Source organism: Excalfactoria chinensis, chromosome 10 (genome assembly GCF_039878825.1).
Source record: "Excalfactoria chinensis isolate bCotChi1 chromosome 10, bCotChi1.hap2, whole genome shotgun sequence".
In the NCBI taxonomy this organism is placed as follows: Eukaryota; Metazoa; Chordata; class Aves; order Galliformes; family Phasianidae; genus Excalfactoria; species Excalfactoria chinensis.
In genome coordinates, this window is record NC_092834.1 from 5,518,997 (window position 1) to 5,543,451 (window position 24,455).

At 41.8% G+C, this 24,455-nt stretch overlaps 1 protein-coding gene across 10 annotated transcripts in view; it reads right to left on the minus strand.

Moving 5' to 3' along the window:
• CHD2 (chromodomain helicase DNA binding protein 2) overlaps positions 1-24,455 on the minus strand; it is a 104,742-nt gene that overhangs the window by 48,215 nt on the left and 32,072 nt on the right. For 3 of the 10 annotated variants that reach the window (XM_072345823.1, XM_072345821.1, XM_072345822.1), the window contains 6 exons: positions 19,290-19,389; positions 14,459-14,530; positions 13,706-13,782; positions 9,814-9,870; positions 1,180-4,351; positions 707-840 (listed from right to left, as the gene is read on the minus strand). In XM_072345823.1, coding sequence (XP_072201924.1) covers positions 707-768 — 62 coding nt within the window. In that variant the 5' untranslated portion in view covers positions 769-840; positions 1,180-4,351; positions 9,814-9,870; ... (1 more) ...; positions 14,459-14,530; positions 19,290-19,389. Of the gene's footprint in view, positions 1-706; positions 1,156-1,175; positions 4,352-9,813; positions 9,871-13,705; positions 13,783-14,458; positions 14,531-16,351; positions 16,437-16,620; positions 16,792-17,077; positions 17,482-19,289; positions 19,390-24,455 lie in introns of those variants that run through there. The other 7 variants (XM_072345829.1, XM_072345820.1, XM_072345825.1 and 4 more) reach the window with 6 other exon arrangements.

Consider the following 24,455-nt stretch of genomic DNA (forward strand, 5'->3'; position numbering starts at 1 on the left):
CCCCAGGTTCTATTTTATAATACAAAAATGCCACGACCACCGGAGAAAAGTTCAGTCTAAATTGTATGAAAATACCCTAAAAATATCAAAACAGCATCAAAGTTCCACAAGCTCAAATAAAAAATGAAGTAAGGGCTGTCGGACAGAAAGGCACTTCCCAGTTTATATTTTAAAATGAGCTATTTTTCATTCATGTAACTTTTTCTTGGGTCTATTTACTATAATTTACTACTACACCAGGCTGCTGTATGGCCCTCAGTTAAAGTTTAGACTTCTGAGATTCTTCGAAGAAAAAAAAAAAATCCGCCTTGTATGTAAAATGGTGCAATGCAGCAATGGCTAAACCGACAAGGTCATTTTTCACAGCACAAAAAAACCTAAAAACCGAAAAGCTGGAAAAACACCCTAGAGAGAAAAGGGCTCCCCTGAATAAAGGTACGGTACCTTTTGACTGTGCCATGGGCCCTTAAGTCACAACACAACTTTCAGAAATTGCTACCAAAAAAATAAAAAAATAAAAAATAAATTAGGGTGTGGCATGCTAACAATCTCAAGGTCATTCCTTAAAAAGGCAACAAAAATCAGGAAAATGTTCTATAGGGAGCACTGACAGTAACCCGGGGCTGTCAAAGCAAACAGGGCATTCACAGGTTTTAGAGAGGAAAAAAAAAAAAAAAAGAGAGAAAAGAAAGTTGATAGATCGTACCTCGATGCATTGCTGTGGACTGAACCCTCCTCTCCTTGGCTTTTGTCCTTATTTCTCATCATCTTTTTATTCTTAAATAATAAGAGGGGGTCAGGGATGTCTGCTTGCTTTGAAGTCCTGTGCCCAGGTATTTACTGTCAAAAGTTGAAAGAAAGGTAAGGTCCCAGCTCGTTTCACTAGCTTTCATTATCAGGAACAAAGTCCTGACGCTGCAATGATATTGTTATAACAATACACAAAACCCATCGACACAGCAGAACGGAGATTTAAAACAAATAATCATTTTTAAGGGGAAAAAAAATACATGGGAATAAACATCGGAGGGGAGCATCCTGCAAACTTTCCCAAAGTAACACTGGATGCAAATAATCTCTATCTTATTGCGTCATCCGAATACAGCCCAAATCGGTCGAAAATCAAAGTATTCCAAACGGCAGAAATCTAAAAATTATGATTATTAATTGCTCACCTACCTGATCCATGCACCGCCGCCAGGACCAAGTCGATGTTAGTTTCGGTTCGTGGAAAAACATTAGATCCAAAATATTTAGAGTTCGAATGATAAAATACCAAATTCAGAAAAAGAAAAAAATATATATATATTCTAATCCTCAAAAATATGCTGTCGGTAAAGCAAAAGAAACGATAATTAGTACAAAAATGTCCGGGGGAAAAAGCTCATTAGGAGAGCGCACAAAAATGGAGGTACGCCATGGCTTCTAAGCTGGAAAAACAACGACCTGGGCTCTCTCCACGGCTTCTTCTTTCCAGCAAGGCACGAAAAAGGAGCCCTCAAAAGCTGCTTTTCTGCCCGAAAAAGGTCCGCTCGGCCCCCTATTAGTGCCTAGGAGAGGCAAGGGGCTGTGGGGGCCCCCTGAGGCTGCCCGAAAGTTAGGGAAAGTTGCGTAAAGTGTTGGGGAAGGCACGGAGCTGAGCGCGCTCTCTCTAAGGCACAGCCGCCATCTAGAGCTCCTTCCCAGCTCTGAGCTCTGCCTTTGATTGACACTCTCTACATTTACCCCACAACTCAGGTGATGTACCATAGACCCACCCCTTCATTTCTACCAAAAAAAGAGATAGCCTCCACCTAAAGGGTGCCTGCTACCCCCCACAGCCCTGGCTCCTTCCAACTACCCCAGCAGAAGGGGCACCTTAACCCCCTGTGGCTCAGCCACTCTTTTAAAACCAGAAAGAAACGTAATTTGTTCCTTTTGTTTTAAAGATTTGCTAAATATTTCAGTGCATGGGCTAAAATTACTTCCTCCCTGGACAGGAAGTGGTGCTGCTACAAGCCATTTTGAAAGAATGGCAGTGGAGCTCACAGCCATGTTGCCAGCAACAGCCCACCTTGGGGGTCACCCCACCCGAGGGGGGCTTATTTTTAAGCTAAGTCATAGTACCCCCAGACAAAAGCTCTTCCTTTTGTCATCCAGTATTTGCACGTGGTGCTTGGGACAGAAGTGCCACGAGCTGCTGGAAAAGCCCCACAGTGCTACCGACCCCTTCCAGCTCAACAGCGCCTCCCTAGTGGTCTGCACCAGCAACACTAATCCAACAGCTACGGCATTTTCATCAGTGATGTGAAGGCACTGCTGTAGAACAAGTCTCACACCATGAGATGAATTATTTTCCATTTCCACTCTTAACTCATTAATATTTGCCAAGAGATTTTAAACAAAAGAATTCAAAGCCGCGAAATAGCCAAGATGCACAATCAGAAATCAAGCCGCATCTACAGTCCAACATCCTGGGGTGCTGAGAAGACATATCACAGAGATGGAGGAGAACCAACCATTCCCAGCCTCTTGCATCCCGACCACCATTTGTTTCCCCACAAGCAACAGACAACGGAAATCACAAGGACTTCTTCCATATTTGTAGCCATCACAACCAGAGATGGAAATCAGCCATTGGGTAACTGATGGAGGGGAAGAAGGCAATGGGCAAGTTCCAGTGTCTACAAGGACTGTCCACAGCACAGCATCCCAACAGCTCAGAAACACTGGCTTCCACCAGCCGAACCAAGATAACCAAGATACTTCCTTTGAACTCTACACACTTGCTGTCCATTTCTGCCAACAACCCATCAGATCTCCATACCAAGAGGTACAATACGGTTCGCTTTGCTGTCAGCATCCACTTCACTGAACATCAGTTTACCAACGACTTAGGGAAGAACCACTAACACCTAAACTAGAACCAAGGAGTACGACAACACAACTGCAAATGCCTTGGGTTAAATCCACTCATCTGAATGTGGATCTCTAAGTTGGTCCCAACATCCAACACCACCACATAATGCACAGCAAAAGCAAACTTCAACAGGCAGGCGCGCATCATCGAAATAGCTGGATCAAACAAGCATCAACAACTCATTATGGTAAGAGTGGATATTTCCAAAGAGGCCTAAAGAAGCAAAATCACTGAACACCCCGTTTATTTTGTTTTCTAAAACAAAATTCCATTGCTTAAGTCCTCATAATGAGATCTGTCCTACACATGAAGACCAATCTGACACGGACAACCATGAATTTCAAGTGAAACACAGTCAAAATACAGTTCCATTATTTCATTCACAAAAAATCTTGAAAGAAGTTGTTTTTTTTAACGTAAGAACCACCTTCAAATTCATTAGAAAAAGCAACCATCATCTGCAGCAGTCAGAAAATTAACACAGTTTTCCTCATCAAATACGTGGTACAGAATCAGGAAGCCATGCCCACATTAAATAGCAATGAAACAGATCAGGTACACGGACAGAACAATTTTAGGAAAATAGACTGTTTAGGAAGTATGTTGTCCAGGAAGTCTGGTAACAGTTTCTGTACACACACACCCGTGAATAAGCACATCTAACAAACCCAACAGAAAACATTGAAGTACTCCTTTATTATAACACATGTGCCCAGCCTTCAAGATGATACCGAATCCACCTTAAAATAACTCGAGAAAGTTTAGCAGAAGCACCCTGACAACACAGCAAGGTTGGGGAAATGCCCAACGTTAAGCACCTGAATGAACAAACCAGAATAAATATTCATTAGGAGTCATAGCAAAGTGAAGATAATTTGTAAATGAAAACCACATTTTAAACATCAAGAACATAAAAAAATTTACCTTGCCTTTAGTGCTTGGCAGCTAAAGTATTTCTCACTTTCATAGCAACCAAGAATATAACACACTTAAATATCAACACGACCAAGAAAAGATTCAGCCAGAAAGGACAAACACAAAGCATGAAGGAAACCAAAACCTTTTATTAAGTCACTTAAAAAAAAATAATAATAAATACATTTAGTCCAATGGGATAGTAACAGATTTCTTACCGAATCCATTTCCCTCTTAAGCACATATAATCTGAGAATAAAATTTTACCACCCAATCCTCAAACAGATCCAGCTCTGGACAACCACTGACAGTCCCCTGATTAATTCAAGTGCAAAGTCCATTTTGATTGGATGATCACAACCCAGATCTTCTCTGGTTTAAAAAAGACAGGAGTCCATGTTTTAAAGTCCTTTTCTTGGACAGATTTATCACAGCACTCATGCATTAGTCCACTTCCTCAAACTCTCAATCAAGAGTGGAACTGCCATCTTGGTCTCATTCGTAGACTCCTTTTGACATTCTTCATCTTACTGGATTCTTTATGGAAAATTAAAAGAAAAACGCTGTTGGAATACAGATCATCTTATCTTTAAACTACGACATTCAACAACCGTAACTCAGAATACGCTTCATTCCATATCATGCACCCAAAAATACTTGTATCACAAACTAAAAAGGTCATCAGTTCAAAAATCAGAAAGATGAACTTTAATCCAAGCTGTAAAGAAGCAGAGCAGGAATGATTTCAACTTCAAGAGCCTTTTCAGGCTCCATAAGCTCCATTTAACTTTTTTTTCCCCCATAGTGTTAAAACACTAAATAAATCAATAGTGGGAAACATGAGATATTTGCCCTGGGAACCATCTTTGATGGTCTGACCCAGCAGTTAAAGTTGACAAAGCTTAGAAAAGCCAGTTTAATTATAATTAACCCCAAAATTTTTAACCGCTGTCCACTCTCCTTTCTTCAAACACCATCAAAACCAACACACAAGTATGAAAACTGGATTCCTATATAAAGACAGTGACTGGAAACAAGACATTCTTAAAACTACACCATCATCATCCAGTTTTCTAGCTTATGGAAGACATACAGTCCAACAAAAAACACTTATGAACAAACAAGATGGCTGATCTGGCTACTACCGAGAAGAAACATGTCAGAAAGCAGATGAATATGGTCACAAGTTACATTAGTTGCTTTAGCAGAGCCACCATAATACTCCTGAGCCATATTCCAGCTTCAGTTTTCATACAACAACAATCCAGCCCACAGGTGAATGAAGAAAAAAACAAACTTCTGAAATGAAATCTATGTGGATAAACAAAATGTTTTCATCTTTATGTTTTCTTCCAAGAAAAATAAGGCTGGGTACTTCAAGGAAGCTGCTCATGCTCCAAGCACTCAAAAATCAAGTACAAGAAGTTACTCTACGGTAAAACTATCATTTCAAAACTAACATTGACCACAGGGGATGAGATTGAAACACAATAAAGATTTTATAATGGCTTCATGATTTTGAGTACCTGCACTCTAACTATGTGTGTGCTCTGGTTTTTTTCTTCATTTGAATGTGTACAGCTTTAACCTCATTTTAGTCTGAAAGCCAACTCCACCCCTATGCTGCTCCTGGGAGTCCTGGGCATATTCCATGAGGGATACAGAAATTACCCACAGTACAGCAAGAATTGGTGGAGCCATCTAGTGGCCCCCCATTACCCACATTTCTCCATTCTCCTCTCAAAATTACCAGTAAAAGCAAAATAAATAGAGATGGAACCATTGCAGCAAGCCTCCATCTGACTCCCACAATCACCTTTGGGCCTTACGTTCCACTCTTCCATTGACAAGTTTATTCCTTGTTTTAAACATAATGGAAAAGCAGTACAACACATAAGAGTGGAATGCAGCATCTGGTCATTCACTCTGCTTAATAAACACTGTGCATCACTTGTGCTACTAACAGTATTTAGTCATGAGATCTTTGATTGTACATATTTGCCTAAGTTCTTTGTTTCAAGCATTCGATTCATCCTCAGTTGGGACAAATTAAATATCTGGATGGATTTCTATCCATTGCTAAACTAAAGAAACAGTTTGTGGGTTGGTTGATTGGTCTGAACTCTTATTTTATACATTAGCCTAATTTCAAACTCATTCAGCCATTTGAAAATGAAGTAATACTTTGGGTATGTTTAACAATAATGTTCAAACATGATCCAAAATGTGAGGACCATCACCAACACAAAGTTGTATGCTACTGCTACAATCTAATATTCAGGAGTACTAACAGGAACGCATTGGGAAACCTACAAATAATATCTTTACTTTATTTATTTCAAGAAATAAGTGGATTTAATTACTGATAATAGCTTCCCCCACCTCTCAAAAATGTGATTTAGTTATATATCACTCAACCTTGAAAGGCCCTTTTCAGTTGAGTTAGCTTCTGTCTTAGACACTAATGAGATCTGCCAAGAAAAATTTAAGGGCAAATTTCTTCACTAGGTTCGCTACATTTGGTTGTACAAAAAACGTTTCAAGTAACCCTGCCACGTTCACTTCACACTCTTCTTTTGACCTTACAAAGTAATTAGCAGTAAACAGAACTGTTAGCATAATTAAGAAAATGCTTCAACAGTTACTGGTCTGGAAGTTGTTCATACATCAAGGAGATGCCACAGGAATGGCTAAAGTCTTAAGAGCCATCAATAAACTTCATGTGATACTTCTTCATTAAATGATTCCACAGTACTAATTTACTTACAAGTTATCTTTATGAAAAAGACTGCTAAGAAATTTCAGTAGCACTGCTAAAATGTACTTCTCCACTAAGCCATATGCAGTGATCTTGCATTTACTGTAACCATGGAATAGCCAATTTCTGCCAGATCACAGGAAAACTTCATTCCTTCCGTAACATCAGTCAGGCAATAACCCTGTTTTTCCAATTTCTATTACCTACTATTTGATATATTTGTTTCCATAGTCAGTGTTACAGCCAAGATAAAGGACCTGGGCAGTCAATGTAACACTGTTTCCCCTAACTGGTAACAATTGGTAACATATTGACAAGCCTGGCAAACTTGTAACATGTTTGTAACCTTTGTGTTTACACAGCTTTTGTTTCAGATAATTACTTGTGTGATACTGTGTCTATTCAAAGACCAAAGCAGCACAGACATTCCTTACTGCCAAAACTGCGGTCTCGTTTTTTTTTGTCAACTGAAAGCCTTTATTTCTCAAGTCTTGAGATTGAAGACAAATGACAAGATATAAAGTAACCATTATCGGTCCAAGTGTGTAAGACACCAACACGGTTACAAATTCCTCAGACTGAAGTCTTTCATACTCCAAAGGCTTGTATACAAGATCAGAGATTGCCAGGTGAAGAAATGGACTCCAACAGAGGGAACTGAATGGGCAGAACGAGGTTCTGGCAGACAAAACCTCAAGTTCCGTTCTTCAAAGGTGATTAAAAATGTGTCTTTCAAGACTCATTAAAGATTTTGAAGATACTTCTGGTAACTTCTACACTAGAAGGAAAAGCGGATGTGCCCTCTGTTGACATCAAGAGCCACTGAGTAACTAACTACGTTTTTTGGGCAGTCCTAAGTCCCCTTTCACATCACTGCATGTTCGGTAAGCACAGCAGTGAAAGCACAACTCATGTGGGATCAGGGATTTTTAGCTGCGAAAAGCAGTACTGCAGGTTTCTCAGCTTTAAAGATTAATTTGTGACCAAGGGCTTCCACACATTGGTGCACTTTTCAGGAGTATTATTTTCAAAATCAACCATAAGTCACATTTAAATAACAAGTACCTGAATGAACATAAATGAACATAAACCACACAGATTTTAGTGCACATAGCAAAGTACGTTAACTTCATTAAAGCTCCTACTGTTTTCCTCTCCCTTCTAATTAAAAAAGGAATCTCAAATTAGAACTATTTAAGTATTTTGAAACATTTTAAAAGCATGATCTATGTTGGTAACCAGATACGGCACTAAAATATCCTTTCAAGGCTCAAACATGGCTATGTTCTTTCACAAATTCAATCTGTATTAACACGCCTTGAAGACAAATATCTCCAACTGTGAGTCCCACATTTATCCCCTCCTTGAGGTAAAGATTACAAAACGAGGATGGAAAAGTTACCCAGTGTGTAACTTTAAGCCTAATTCCTCCTCAACAAACCAAATGTGACACAACCTATTTACAGTTCAACGACAGAAAATGGGAAAATGTACAGAAAAATGAAAGAAAGAGGTAAATATTTCATGTTGAAGCACACCATATTAATAAATCATGCTTATAGATTATAGCAGATGATCAGGGAAGAAAGGTAACAGTGGACAGCAGCTCAGCAAAGAGTTTCAAGGAACAGCTAAAAGAACAATATCTGCTTATAGCATCTGAAGAAATAAGCTGATTTACATATGCTTGCACAATGAAAGATAGCTTAATACTTGTAAAAGAACATAATCAAATGCAGAGAACAGTAGAAGTGGTGAAACACTAAGCAAAGATGACTAAAACCAGCCTGCACACTAAACTGAATTCCTTAAGGTTAGTCTTTTCTACTCTTTTGCTTAATGACCCCACACACTCAGTGATAAAATGCTCCATAATGAAGCGTAACAAAAAAGTAGCAGAAGGCCACAACAGGTTTTGTTCACACCATGGAGTGAATAAGGACTCCTCCCCCAGACTCCTTTCTCCTTTCAAAAGAGCTCTACCTTAGTCCCCACATCACAGGAGTAGAACAGAATGAAGCAAGTGACTTGGGAGCAGTTGCTTTTCTAGCACGTGAGGCAGCTTTGATGGCATTTCATTCTATTTAAGTATGGTTGCTGGAGGTCGCTGCTCACACAGCCAGTTAAAAGTTAACAGCTATCACGTATCAGTGAAATAAGAGAAAATCTGCATTTCTTTTCAAGCTACCTGCAGCCTAAGGCAGGCACTGCTCAATCAGATACATCAAACTGCAAGAACTGTCTCCAAGAAATTGTCTCTTTTAAAGAAACATACATTCTGAAGCACAGTTCCACAGGAATACAGAGCCTCCTACTAAAAAGTCACTTGAGTTACACAAATCCAATGGATGTTCTAACTGAAAATGTAGAACCAGGGAGCTGGAACTTTGAGCAGATGGGAAAACAAAAGGACTTGAGTGTTTCCAGAGACAGCTCCTAAGAGTCACAAAACGTGCCAGAGACAGCAAACGGCCATTGAGACCAAACCACTTCCAGTAAAGGAAGATGGAGACTATCCCATCCTCACGTTCATTCAGTGCAGAACTGAATAAACTCTTCTACTCAAGCTTGTCATTTTTACATTTTGATTATATAGGGAATGATTCTTAAATGAAAATTTATCAGCTGTTAGTTTAATGCAGCAAGCTGTAACAACATTACAGACAACTTCCTGCAAAGCAGAAACACTCTGAAAGGTGAACAGAGACAGAATAATCATGGAATAAAAAAGTCTAAAGAGACAATTACTATCTGCTCAAAGCCCTTCACTTGAGGCTGACAAAAGAATGAAAATACAACATGAAATGCTGGAAAGGCAAATTTATCCTGCTGCGACACTTTCCACACCATTTGTTACCTAAATTTTAAGTGCAGAGTATTCCCTTGTTGTGACAGGCATTTGTGTATCAAATCTTCCTAAACTAGCAAATTTATAATTCAATAGTGCTCATAAATATGGAGTTCAGTGACAGAAGCAGCGGACCAGAATACAACAATTACATGTGAAAGCTCTTCTCCAGAAAGACAGCTTTCATTTCTTACAGCTCAGCAAGAATGCTGCTGTGGCCCCATGTGAGCCTTGTAGAAACACACACATGCACAGCAACACATTCCCAAGAACTTCAGAATGGATTCAGCCAACAACTTCAGCAAGTTCAACATTACATCCACATGTTGGTTCTTTTCTTTTTCAGTTGTTTTTACAGCTAAAATGTAAACATTATTAGGAATAATAACTTACCAGTGCTTCAACCAAGAGCAGTTACTTTGCTTACAGTAAATCATTTCCTCATCACATCTGTAGGGAAAACAGCATGTTAAATGCTTAAATTAATAACAAAAAATAAAAACAGAAAAGACAAAGATGCGTAAGACCAGAACAGGAGCCTAAGCTTATGGCAGAAGTTCTCCCCTTTAATAAAACCAAACCCAAGCATGAAGCATGGAAGGCATTTCTATGAAGAACCTGAGTGATGACTGGGCAACACGTTACCAAAGAATATGTCCAACTCCTCCACAAAAAAACTATCCATAAATCCCCTAAAGAGAAAATAAACAGGCACTAAGTGGAAACACGCTGAAACTCATCTGCCTTCCACATGAAAGTAATTAAAATACTCATTTCACAAATAGGTGGTATCAGTTAGATGCAGTAGGATAGTTTAACAGACTTGCATGGAACAAGTTATCTGATCTGTATCTTACAAAGTTGCCCATTATGGTAAAGACCTATATATGAAAACTCCATTTGGAGAATGCTTATTGGCAATCCCCATCAATAAGCATCTATTAAGAATCATGTTATGCAGAGGCAGAAAGATTAAAATAAAACCTGAAATGTAGAGAACTCACCAATCCCTCTCCTTTGTTTTTGACTCAATTTCATCCATACCAATCAATCTACAATCATGAGACACACAAGCTGCCTTCTAACATGTAGAAGTGCTTCTCTCATGATCTCTCAGATCTATTGATACTAGAACACAGCCTCCAACAAAGTAAAAACGAATCTGTATGGTAATAGCAGAGCATGGTTAATCTCCTACAGTATTACAAATCGTCATCTTCAAACTGATGGCTACTCAGAGGAGTAGAAAGAAAAACAGATGAACAGAGTTAATTTGCTGTTACAATTTACTTGAAACAATTAATAAGGGAAAAAATCCCCTTAGGAAGGAGAAATAATGACGACCTTGAGTCCTCAAGAGGCATCAATATGAAGAAAATCAAGATGAACATGGAATTTACATGTTTAAAACATGTATTTAAAAATGTCATCCAACAGCTGTTACTAAATGAGAGCATAAAACGAAGGCACTTCTAAAATGGTGGATGAGTGCTCTGCAGAACACAACATGGTTGCCGGCTTTTGATCACTCTAGAGGCACCTATCAGTCATTTACTCGGAACACACATAAAAAGCTTAAGATGTGAACTAGATAAAGAGGCCTTCAAAACTCCTCTCCTATATCTAACACTACACTCAATAAAGCACTTGGAACGTATGATTCAATATGTGAAAACCAGGTAAAGCTAACCACTGACAGGTTTTCAACTTAGAGCAATCCGTCATTTCTAACAACGGAAAGAAATACATCATCTACCTTCAAGCTATTTTGTTTTATTTAAGTCCAGAGTTAGCATTCGTTTAAGGCAATTTCTCTAAAACTTTAATGAGAATCTAAGATACAGCTCTGTAACAGCATAGAGTAAAAGCTGCTTCTACCCGAACACTGAAGTTCAGAGCTGACCAGTAAGCACTCTTCCCAGCTCAGAGAAATGTTGGAAAACAGATCCAGCATTTGTCATGGTGGCATTGCTCACAAGTAGTCTAACTTCTCTACAGTCAACAGATGAATCAAGCAGTGAGTTTTCTCAAACAGCACTAAGATGTATGTTAATGTACATAAACAAGTGATCATTTTTTCACTATTTTCAAACACATCGTAGCAATTCAGTTTACAATTGGTAATACCCATGAGGTATTCACTCCCTAACTATTAAATGCACCACAAAAGCTGAAGGCTTATGCCAAGACAAGCTTAAGATGATTAACCCGTCTCTTTCCCATTTAGCGTTCTTTCATACATGGCAAATTGAACACCTTTTAATCAAGCTAATCACACTAATTGCTGTAGATGTCATGTGATCAGACTTTAAAACAAATGTGGACTCCTTTGGTAGTCTTACAGTTGTGTCTTACGTTCCCATATTACAAAGAGATGACCTAAGTCCCCCACAGAGAACACACTTTGCATCACAGATCCTACTCCTTCACCAAGAGATGAGCACTATTGTGTCCATGAAGCAGGAAAGCACATCTCCTTTCATAAGGTGAGGATAGAACAGCTGCTCTTAAACCACTGACTTAACATTACATTCTTTATCAGGAGCAACTAAGAAAGTATTTTTGTGAAGACGACACAACCTACAGCCATACTACTGGTCTGCCACATAAGCTGTCAATCCTACAAATGTTACGCCTCCCTAATATGCTGCAGTGTGGTCATTAACTTAAACCTTTCCTTGAGTCCCCAGTAACACATACCTAGCCTAATAAGGTCTACCTAACTAAAGAGCAAGCTGCCACTTAGTAGATGAAAACACACTGTTCCAACCAGTAAAATAAAATAAAATAGGCTCCAAAGAGGTCACAAAATCAACAAGGGACATTTAAAACTGTTTGTATTGTAAGTACCTATTTAGCACAAACAGCGTTGTGATGGCATACAAAGTATATAAAACAATTAAGACTGAAGAGCTCAATTTTGTATGCATTCTCAAATGCTCAGGTCAGTCAAGATGACTCAGCTCACAAGCACTTTTTAAAAGCAAGTCAATTAAAAGTGATTTCAGTAGCTTAAGGATATATAATATCAGGACACAAATCTCGAGTTTAACTAGTTCCATTATTACCACCAGGGTCTGAATATGCTTTTATGTGAATCACAGCTTAGTCTACATAAGAGACTGCAATACGCCTGGTAATTCTGGCCCCTCATAAGTGAAGATTCACACGGGATTTCAAGTATGTTCTGCTGTTCTTCTCAAGGCATCAGATCATTCCTACTGCATCTTCCTACTTCTCAAACTGCTCCTCAGGCAGATGCACAACGAAGGTCCACAATACACTGCACAAGCCCTTTTGTTTCCAATTAGCTGTGTTTTGTTGCAGCACAGCCACGGCGCACAGTGTATGTCTATCACCTGAAAACATGAACTCATTTCCACCTTGCCTATCATCTGCAGCAAGTTACTGCTAAAAGTTTATCACAATACAAACAGTTTTAAAATGCTTAATGAAAATAGGTATATAACTCGTCCTATACAAGTAGGTTGAAGCTTCACCCAAGCCAAGGAGAACAGATGCACAAATAATTCTGTAAGGCTGGTCTTCTTAACTGATCAAGGTATATTATGTATTGATTTAAAAGCAAATTGTCTGGAGTATTTTTGAGAATTGTGCTACATATCTCCAAGTAGATGCCTTTAAGCTCTGAGGTCCCGATTTTACATTGGAGGACATCAGCATCGTAAGCTGTGAAAAGGAACCAGTTAAGACAGACAAACAAGATTCCCAACTTTTAATTACACAGTGGTGAAAGCGTGGCACAAAAGTAACACGTTACTCTGTCTCTAAACATAGAACCTCAAAATGTAATAGTAATTATTAGACATTAAAACACTGATTAACTAATATTGCAAGGACAGATTTTTTTATTCAGGCTTTTAAGAGTAAAATTATGTTGAAAAGAGAATTTCTGTGTTCTGTAAAAATAGTACATAAAAACTCACAAACATCACCTGGTAACAAATGAATACCTTCAATTTAAGTATTTCTAAAGTTTGATTTAACTAGTTGCCATTAACAAGAGTGGCAACTCCCATAAGCACAGCCTTATTTCAGTTATGCTCATTACGGACTCTTAAAAAGTCTTATGAATGACATCAAAACCTTAGAAAATTAGTGAAGAGACATGAAAATTCTTTAGCACGTAACAGCAGTTCTCAAATGCGCTGAGATTCAAAAGAAAATTCAACAAGGTCTGAGTTCAAACACGCCGTGTCTTTTTCACATTAAAAAAACCCCACACATCTAGAATTAAAAACAAAAAGCCAATGGTAAAACATACCTGGCACACACAGCACTGAATTCTGATCAAGGTTTTTACTTGACCAGCCATCTGAATCCTCCGTATCCATTAAGAGCCTTTAAAGAAAAACACAGCAAAAGAAACAAGTCTGTCAGAGAAGAAAGGCACACGCAGGTTTTATTTATGGTCTTAATGCTCTTGACCAATATTAACTTCTTGAAAACACGTCAGGTGTCTCACAATTCGTACAACTCGTACCTAGGATACAAAAAGGTAATATCTGTATTTGCCAAGCATTAACACTCAGGTCTCCAAAAATGAAAAAGACCCTGTAGAACGGTTTTCTGCAGAAATAGCTGAAGCCTCAAGTTGCTGCTGTCACATACAGATGTTACCATGTGCCCCAGCATTAATGCTACAAACACTGCGAGTACAAAAAATACACAATTTTCGAAGCTGAATGCATGTTTTCACAGGTGAAATGGGACACACGCAGCACCTGGCTTTATACCAATATACTGCCATTTCCCTCAAATGCAACACAAGAGTCTATTTACACATACACAAACCACTTTCATAAATAACCATAAAAAAAGCTGAAGTGACACAGGAGAGGTGGCATGTATGTCATGTATTTCTCCAAGTCTACCCATGTCTGCAGAAAGAACGCACCCAGCAAGTCCAGACCATTTATAAAACGCGTCCCTCCCAACTTCAATGGATTTTTTCCCCTTCTTTCCCCACAGCAGTAAAAAAGCAGAATGTACGAACACAAGTTATAACCACTCTTACCTAAGAAAATAAGGTACCAACGATTCTTCTGGAAGCCATTCAGGAAATAAGGTATTGTTCATGGAATTCTACCTGAAAAAAAATAAGCAAACATTCAGCATTTTGCTTTAGAAAATTAGGACAAGATGCTTGAAATTTATTGGCCTTTAGATAATTATTAAGTTAGGAAAAACTTACAATAGCAGTAACCGTATCTTTCTAACTCAACTCTAAAAATAAAAGTACGGGTGACTGCATGTACTTGGCTGAAGAAAAACCCAGATGAAAAGTGACTGACACACAACACGCACCATCTATATTGCTGCACCAAGAGCTGTAATCTGCTCCCGTCTCCCATTCCTTTGACTACAAGATCAAATGCTTAAGCAGTTGAGTTTTTCCTTACGAGTAACTTCTGTATTGGAGAACGACTCTCAGTCCCTGCACTCTCCCCACATTAAAGTCTCCCCAAGTAGGCTATGCAACGTTCTTTAAAATTACTTGATATCGGCTGCAAGTTCTGAAATGGTTTCTGTCATTCGCCTCCCTGAATGCTGAGGTACCTGATTTCCCCAAATAAGGTTCCTTTTCCGCCCTTTCAAATACACTTTTAAAGCCTTCAGCTCTCTGACCTTTAATCAGATCCCAAATTATGCTCCTCAACACAACCAACACCACGTCTGCATCACCTCCAGCCAACTTCCCTCGCTTTTTGTGTAAAGCCCCAACATTTAACTCTGCAGCGGTTACATTTACCAGCACTACTTTCCACTCTGGAAGAAGTTGGAAATAATTCCATTCGTATGTGGGTAATATAAAAATCGTTTTCAAGTTACGTTAAGGACCTTCATTAAAATACCAACATCCTATGTACGTAAAAATGCACAATTATTAAACAAAATAGGTTAAAAATTGCTATTTCTTGTGAGAGCGAGTTGCTATTTTGGCTTCAGCAGCTGAAAGAAACAAACCAAAGCTATCTGAAAAATACGTCCCCTCATATAACAAAAAAGAGCACAAAAATAAATGCAGCCCCCCCGCCTAAAGCTGGAACTTTCTTTACAGCAAAGTCTGCATGGCAGAACCTATTCCACACTGCAGAACTTGCTGGAATTACAAAGCCATAATCCAAAGCTAAAATAAAGATACGAAGCACCCTGCGTAAAGGTGATACAAGTCCAATGGCTGCTCAAACTTCTATCTCCATCTCTATAGAAAGGCAGCTTTCATTGTTGCAACGACGGATTCACGTTTGCAGAGGAAAAAATGAGAAGGTGGGTTTACCTCTAACTGCAGCATTGAAACCCTGCACGGAGTTTGTATAATCCCGTACAACAGATGAATGCAGTAAATATGGCTATTCACGATATTCAATTAAAACCGACATTTACCTTCTTTTTTTGCTGCAGTGACTTCTTATACATTTGGAATCACAGTTTTATCCCTAAATTGGTCATTGCTGAACACAAGTCAGCGCAAAACAAACCCCGGGCGTTCCATTTAAACTTGCATTTTTCAAAAGTCCTGCAATAGGTGTCGGGCAACTTCTAAATTATTAACAAGCAAAACAACGATAGAAATGCTACATCAACAGAAATGCCTGCAAGCTGCTGCCTGTAAAATGCACGGACTGAACACTAGGAACAAAACTGTCACCCAATAAATGCTTTTTAAAAGCTTCTACTGTCACACAGGAACCCATTCGGCTCCATATCGCATAATTCCTATTTCAATAAAGACCTTTCCTTCTCCTACCATCGCCTAAATCACAACAGCAGTGTTTTGCCAACTTTAAACTACAGACTTGGCACTGCCGAGCTTTGTTTTCCTCGTGTTTGGAAGTTTTCATAATGCCATTTAAATCGCAAAATCGGCTCATCCGTAATTGTTGGAGTTTTCTTTAAAGTTCAACACCTGAACAACTGCTTTCCAAGTGCGGTATATTCCCATCCATTGTCTCAATAAAGTACCGAGCTGTCTCATCCGCAGCCTGTCTTTTGCTTGCTGGTTTAGAAAGAGTTAAAAGCCAACACCCCACAAAAAAACCCCACTAAGTTTTATTTTTAAGAGAAAAGGACATGGCGTCTTTGTTCTTATCAACTACGAAAACATCCCCCACCCGAGCAGCGACGGGCAACAAACGCTCTTTAAACAGACGGGAGCTTCGGGGCTAAACACGTAACTGCTGCCGTGCCACGGTCTGCACCCCCCGGGTTCTCGTTGCTGCAGCAGAGTCGGAGGGCGGCTCGGCGCCGCACGGAGCGGTACGGCCCCGCAGCCCCCCGTTCGCTGCCGCACCGGGGCTGCCGCCCGCCGTCGTCCCCATCCACGGCTCCCCGGCCCCGGGGCCGCCCCGCACGCGGGGGGCGGGGAGCGCTCTGCAGCCCGAGAGATGGCGGGGAGGGCGCGGAGCGGGACTCCCTTCTGCGGTACCCCGGCCCCGCGGTCTCCTCTCGGCCCGGAGGGGCTCGGGGAGAAGAGCCGGGGTCCCCCGGGCTGCCCTCGGGGAGAGGGGCGGGGGGGAAGGGGGAACGACGGCGGGAGCGCCGGCGGCCCCCTCCCCCTCCCGGCTCCAAGGACATTTTGTTTTTCCTCCCAAGGACAAAGGACAATGAGGAGAGGGGCGGCTCGGCCACTTACCGGCGATCGCAGCCCGCTGCCAGCCGACGAGGGCCCCGAGGACGGGGCGCCGCTGCCCTCCTCGCCCCGCCGGCGCCCGGAGGACGGCTCCGCGCCCGCCCGCCGAGGGCGAGGCTCGGGCAGGGCTCGGCAGCCCGGCGCCATTGCCCTTCGCCCGTCGCAGCCCTTCGGCGGCTCTCCCGACCGCGCTCCGTCGCCCCCAGAGCCCCCGTAGCGCCGGGCCCGACGTAGCCGCCGAGCCCGGCGCCCGGAGCGCCCGTCGGACCCCCCCGTTCCGAGGGGCTGGGAGAGCGCTCGGGAGCCGGGCGGCGGCGGCGGCTGCTTCCCCGGCCATCTTGTGCCGTGTGTGTGAGGGAGTCTCTCCCGTCTCCTCTCAACTCCTTCCTCCCCTCCCCCCCGCACAACATGGCCGCCCGCTCGCTACTCACTGCGGCGAGGAAGGGGCGGGGCCGCCCCTGCCCCCCTACCTACGGCGCGCGGCGGCCCCCCCTCCCACCCCGGCCGACGACGACTGCGCGTGCGCCGAGCGCCACTCTCCATTGGCCGCGCCGCGCCCTCCTCCGACCTCCCCACTCCGGGCCCGCGCGCGCCCCAGCCGCCGCCTCCCATTGGCCGCGCGCACCGGCGCTCCCCGCCTCAGAGGCCGCCGGCCGCCGCCCATTGGCTCCCGCCCTCCTCGGGCTCGCGCCCTGCCCGCCCCGGCCTCCCCTGACAAGGAAGGGAGGCGGCGAGAGCCGGCCGGGAGCGCACACCCCGGCGGCAGCCCCAGCCCCACCTGGCCGGGGCATCCCCGGCTCCACCCAGCCTCGGCCCCGCTCGAGCTGAGCGCCGCCTCCCTCCCAGACCGGGCTTCAACGATCCTCTCAGGCGCTCTCAAAGCGCAGCTCCATTCGTCCTTGACGCAGGACGGCCTGCTCGGGCCCTTCCAGTAGCCATCTCCGCACAGGGACCGACCTCACCACATGCCACGAAGACGTTTCTCCCTTAACCCGAATGCCTGCTCTCAGGCCCTCCGCCTGCTCCAGACACCCATCATGCAGACAGCTGCAGGAACCATCTCACCTGCCTGCAGCATCGCTGTGTCTGCATTAGCTCCTCTATAAAACACCGCAAGCACCCAAACAGAACACAGCACCCTGCTTTTTTTAGCCAACACCATAGAAACTGGCTTCTATGCCAACCTCACCAGGACGCTGTCTCCTATTTTGACTACTGCCATGGAAACCAGATACCAAGAGCATGGGAGCATCCCCGTGCATCGGCCAGTGCCTGAGATGTCAGCCTGCAGCTGGGCAGTGAGGATATTGCTCTGCACGATGCACACCCAGCTAACGTGACAATGACATAATTAATACTGACACGCTTCAGCAATCACTGTGAGTGATTAGCATGCCTTTCTCCTTCTGTTTGACAGCCTACTCTGTTAAAAGCAGAAAGACAGACCATTCTTCCCTTATATTTTTTTTTAGACACAGTAATGTGAGCAGGTATGGCAGCAACTAAGTCAGCAATACCTGAAACATGGGGAAGGCCTGTAAGGAGCTAGTCTGGCACTGGAAATCATGCAATTGGACTGCAGCAGCAGCCTCCTGAATTGCAGCTCTGGAAAAACCAGTATCTGGTCAACTGGAAAGAATCATCCACGAATATCCCCAAGGATTTAGAGCTGAGGGATGTATTTCTTTGCAAAATGCAAAGAAACAGACCTCTATGGATAGGATCGGTGGAGACAGTTTGTATGGCAGGACTGCACAAATCTCCTGCCTTACAGACTGTGGTGATACGGCATTGGCAGCCTCCAAAAAGCAGTGCTGGTGGCCCATATAAAGCAGTGCTGGTGGCCCCCCACAAAGTGAGCCTCCAGCCAAGGATGTGTTGGTGGGGCAAACATGCAGATATTGGATCCTCACTGGAAGAGCACAAAAGGCCTTTTGATGTTTCTCCACAAGAAGAATTGGAGTTTTGGTTTGCTGAAAATAAGGGGTGCAGGGAGCCTGTTCTGCAACTTCATTTCCATTCAGATTCTAGCAAAGCAAAAGCTAATCTTCTTGCTCCCAGTGGAACTGTGCATGCGTAACTGCATGCAAAGGTGCTGGCATGCACAGAACCCAGGTGCTGCCTGTGCTCCTTGGAAAAATACCAGCAGTGGGGAGAAGGGAAAGGCAACCACGATGAGGTACAAACTCAGTCAAGCAACAGCACTGCTACTTACACAGGCATTTTCACTCACAGTGGAAGGTCTGTCTTCACAAAGACACGAAGTTCAATATTCAGCTCCCAGCCTTTCTGTTGTTTCTTCCCAGAAGACATTTCTAGAAAAGCATATAAAACACCATCACTTGTGACAGCCACGTGAAATGGAAAAAGAGATCAAGCATTCAAGACATAACTGCTCTTTGTAAGAATAGTGTGGTTCTAGCCAGAGTGGTTTTAAGTCAGAACTGAACAAGACCTGACCTGCTTATCTGATTTTCTCCCACATCCCAGCCTATCTAATATCATAAAGATAAATTTATTCCTGTACCTTTTACAGATAGATGTGTTTTTAACAGTCAATTACTGTACTGCTTTTAAGCATAAACAAAAAAGTTACTGGAAATCTAATATCCTCATTAATTATAGTCAGTGCTGCTCTTTTGCTTCCTGGCCACCAAGGCCAAAAGCAGCTCCAAAAAGACTTGCACAAGGATGCATTTATTCTCCTGTTTCTTGGCTTGTAGTGAGCTGTATGTAGAGGAATGTAAGTACAGCCACTCTCAGCAGTCACTGCACCCATCGGACAAACTTCACGTTCAAAGCGCAGACCATTTGCATTGTTTTCCTACAGAAACAGGACAGCACTGCTTTCCCTTCTCACACTTCCATCTCCCATGGTCAGCTCTGTATAAACGCTAAATTCCTGTTCCTACCACCTCTGTGGTTACACCACTTATCCCTTCTAAATTTGTCACTTCTGTGCAACTGCAATTCCCTCTATATGCTGTATTCTATTTTAGACAGCAATTTCTTTTCCTGGCTTTGTGTATCATTAAACCAAATACTTCAGCCATGTTTTATGAACCGCTTGTCAGATATTAAGGAGGCAACTTAGTGTTTCCATTACTAATTTGGGAAATGTTTTCCGAGACTGCATCTGTGGCTACAGCTCCCAATTTAGGCACTCAACTTCACCTTCCCATACTCACCCAATTTTATTGTATGAGCTTTTAACCTTCCCCCCAGCTTCCATGAAGGTCGTTAGCAAACAGGATAACAAAGGTCCTTCAGATACGCAAGTTATTCTGCAGTAAGCATTTAAATTCTCCTAGTGTGTACAAGAAACTGTCACTCTGTCCCAAATTAAATCTATTCCTACATTCCATATTTGTATATAACACGTTACTAAAACAATGTTTTCTCTTGCGTTTCCTTCTTAGTAAGTCACCATTAAAACCACAGCAGTGGAGCAGCGTGCACTGGCTGAGTGAACACAGCTGCATCTGCACTGCTCTCATCTGAGGACTTTTCACAGTGACTGATATCGATCTGACTAAACTTTGACATAGAATAATGTCAATAAACAGAAAGGTAAATAGAGACAAAGTCCTTCTAAGCACGGAACCAACTTCCCTCTGTGACTGTAAAGATTATTACGGCATATTGATCCTAGCGAAAGCTTTTTGCTACTTTCACACAGCGAGCAGTGACAGCACCCACAGCTCTAGCAGTCAGCTCACGCTATTCATTCTGCTCTGGGTCTGGAACTGAAATTGAAGCTCAGACTTTCGTTCCACCACGTAACAAGTAACTGCAAACACATCTACACAGAGCACTCTTGCACACACCCTTTTTGTTGCTGTGACTTAACACTGAAAACCATGATTCTGTTAATATGGCAGTTTTGTTAGCATTTTTATGGTGCTCTTATTTAAAATGATGGACCTTTTGAGCAGCAAGAGAAAGGTTTATTACCAAGAATAATTTGAAACCAATTATCCTCACTGTCGCAAGCATATGGTAAAGGAAATAAATCTTTCATTCTGCTGTGCCTCACCCCAGTACTTTCTGCAGCTTATTCAAAATGAAGCTGTTTTAACCACAATTCAGCTCTTCACGTGTTTGCAAAGAGAAATAAGTTATCGATACAAAAAGAATATGGTGAGAAATGGAACCAGTACCGTTTGTGGTATTTCCTGGTCACAATGCAAAGAGTTGATATTGTTTCTGTACACACGATCTTGTGGCCTGAGCCCAGATTTTAGATCTAAGACCACCAGAAGAACCCGCCCAGCTCATTTCATCTCACATGAATTCCATACGCAGTAAGGCAAACAGAAAAAAGGTAACTACTGCCAGGTGGTCACCACGCTTTGCATTGAGTCGACTAAGGAATACACACCTATATACACACCTATATACACACCTATTCTCCTGGAGAAATCTAGAGCTCCTTTCTTCAAGGAGCTTTGAAATTTGAGGTTTGATGTTTTTATACATGGAGCTGCTGGAACTCACTACAGCAGCTACTCGTATGGAATGGTCTGGTCTGTCAAGTTTTGGTTCTTAGGTAGCAAACTATTCCTCTTGGCTTGGCAAACTTTTATAAAAGGAGTGGGACATGGTAGAAAAAAACCTACTAATCAACTCCTTCCATACCCCTGTACCTGAATTTGTACAGGTGCTGACAGGTATCCAGACGTGAAAGAGAATGATGCAACTTTGCTTATTACTGACATCACCTTTGAAAGCAAACCAGGAACTAGTGTGGCCATTCCCAGGAACTTTAACACCAATAGCTACAGGATGCGCAGTCAGGTTGTATCACTCGAATTACACGCTTTAACTTCTCTGTGCTGACGCTGTTCACTGCTTTGGAAACTTAAAAGACTTGAGAAGGGGGAGTTATGCAAAGGTTAGACAGATTGGTAGGGTTTAAAATGCAGAACTGCAATCAGTTTTCTTTACCTTACCATTCTGGTTGGAAATATAGCCTGCAAATCGTTTATCTATTCACCCCTCCAATTTGTTTTCTTCTAACGCCTATCAGTAACCCTTGATTGTTTCAGCGCTTAAACAGTACAAGAACAGGGAAAGCAGTACAGATTTGTGTTTATAAATTAAAAGGGGGGAAAAAAACCCTGTAAGATTTAATCCTTATTTTTTACTAAATCTCAAGTTTTATTCTATTTAAGGGAAACTTATGAAGGTTTAGATGACAAACATAACAAAAGGTGTTTTTTCTTGATCAGTCTCATTGGGGTTTCATAGCCACAATGGCTCCATGCTACCCTTACAAACGCAATGAATTTCACTCAGAACAAGATAAGTTACAGCTACTCTAGAATAAAAAACAGCCCAAGCCTCTAAAAATATAATACAGAACCAAGATTCTTGTCTCAAGCAAGTCGAACAACTTAGTAACAGCCTGTTTCCATCACAATCTCCATTCCTTTCTCTTCCGCACAGGTAGCACCACAGGGCATTTTATTGATTACAATATAATAGTTGACAAAATGATGCATCGTTCAGCAAATTGCCACATGCAGTAAAAGGAATTGTGCTTTTCTCTGAAGTTGGACAAGCATACCCTTTAAATTTCATAGACAAGCAGCATGACAGCGCATTGTATATACAGAAGGGAAAACTTCTTGCATTCGTAGCTCAAAACAAACTCCCCTGTATTTGTCAACACTATTTGGGTGAGGAGTAAAATCCATTTTTGATGTAGCAATTCTGTATCAGGGACATGCTTGGATTGGAATGTCACCTTTCCAGAAATAGCTTCTGTGTCAGACTGATGTTACCCACGAGGTTTTGTATTTTCTTCCTACAGTCCATTTGCTACACACTGGCTGCTGGCAGGGCCTTACCCAGCCCGGAACTCAAGCACTATTGAGACTATACAGGTTTAATACCTGAAAGCAAGAAATCTGCATGCTGAAACAAATGCGCTCTCTCTCCAACCAAGCCATCAATGGTGACAATCTTGTCTCTTGTTCACAATGAATTTTTTTATATTTAGTCAAAGATTAATATTAAAAGGGAACAGGTAAAAGAACACGCTCAGCCTGTCAGAACAGCACTGCCACAACAGAAGGCCAGCAGCTTAGTGCAGAATTAGGGCAGAAGCCAAGACAGCTCAGGTCAGAATCTGATCACTGTCGGACTGCAGACTTCACTGCAGTTCTGCCCAGTTGAACTTCAAATTCTGTGTGCCCAAAAAGATCCCTTATTTTCTTCAAGGCTGAATACTGGGTACAACTAAAGGTTATTAACTTACTCTACAAACTGTCTCCTTTTAAAGTTCAGAAACACATAAACGTGTTAACAAAAGCTGCAATGCTTTTGATCTCTTCTTGCTACTCCAGATGTACAGGCCTTAACTTGCACATCTGTGCCTTTAATTCAGCTCCGAGTAACTACATTCAGGTCAGTGGAATCGCTCAGCTTTTTCTTGGGTGTGTAAACAGAACGTTGTCCTAAGGATCTGGAATGAACTGGGAGAATTTTGAGTAAGAGCAAACAAGGAGACAAACAAGATTCCAGAGCACTTTGAGGAGGGAAACGTATGGGGAATACAAGTGCGTATGTGCAGGAAATTAAGTGAAATGCTTGAATAATTCAGAATCATAACGAGCAAAATTGAAACACTAGGATTTTAATAACTGACTTCTGTGTGTGTGCTTTTTTTTAACTCCAATTATTAAAATACTGTGCTGCTGGCTAGGAAATCAAGTCCTGATAATGAATATTTGGAGACAGAACTTTTACTGCTTGAACAAAAACTCACGTTTAAAATATTAATAAAGGACTGTCTTTATATACATACACGCACTCGAAAGCGATGAAAACTGGAACAAAAAAAATGAAGTTGAAGATCAATTATTTAAATGCAGAAAGTCTACTCAAGTGATGCTAAAATGGAATTACGCTTAGGAGAAAACAGAACCTAACTGAGAGGTTCAGGAAAGTGTATTAGAATATGCTGGAAAAGCAATTTTTAATAAATCAAAATTACTATATTCTTTATCCTAATAATGCAGCCTTAAAAAAAAACAAACCAGAAACATACATCAGCTTTGTACCAGAGCTCCATGCCGCACAGGCTGCCGGCCAGCGATGCACACTGCTCTCAGGCTACAGTTTGACCTGTGGATTTTAGGTAACCCAAGCAGAATACAGATGGGCAATCAAGAAAAGAATGATCTTGAGGCTGCAAAAAGGCTCCTTTCCATTCTTTTTCTGTGATGAAGGAATCACTGCCTCAGGCAGTTCATAGTTGGAGACAGATATGAAAGGAAACACTCCGTTAGTGGCACGGAGAGTCAGGCACCTTGCAAAACTGAACTGCAGTTAATTCGGAAGAATCTGACCCTTGGCTTTCTTTATGACTAAAGCT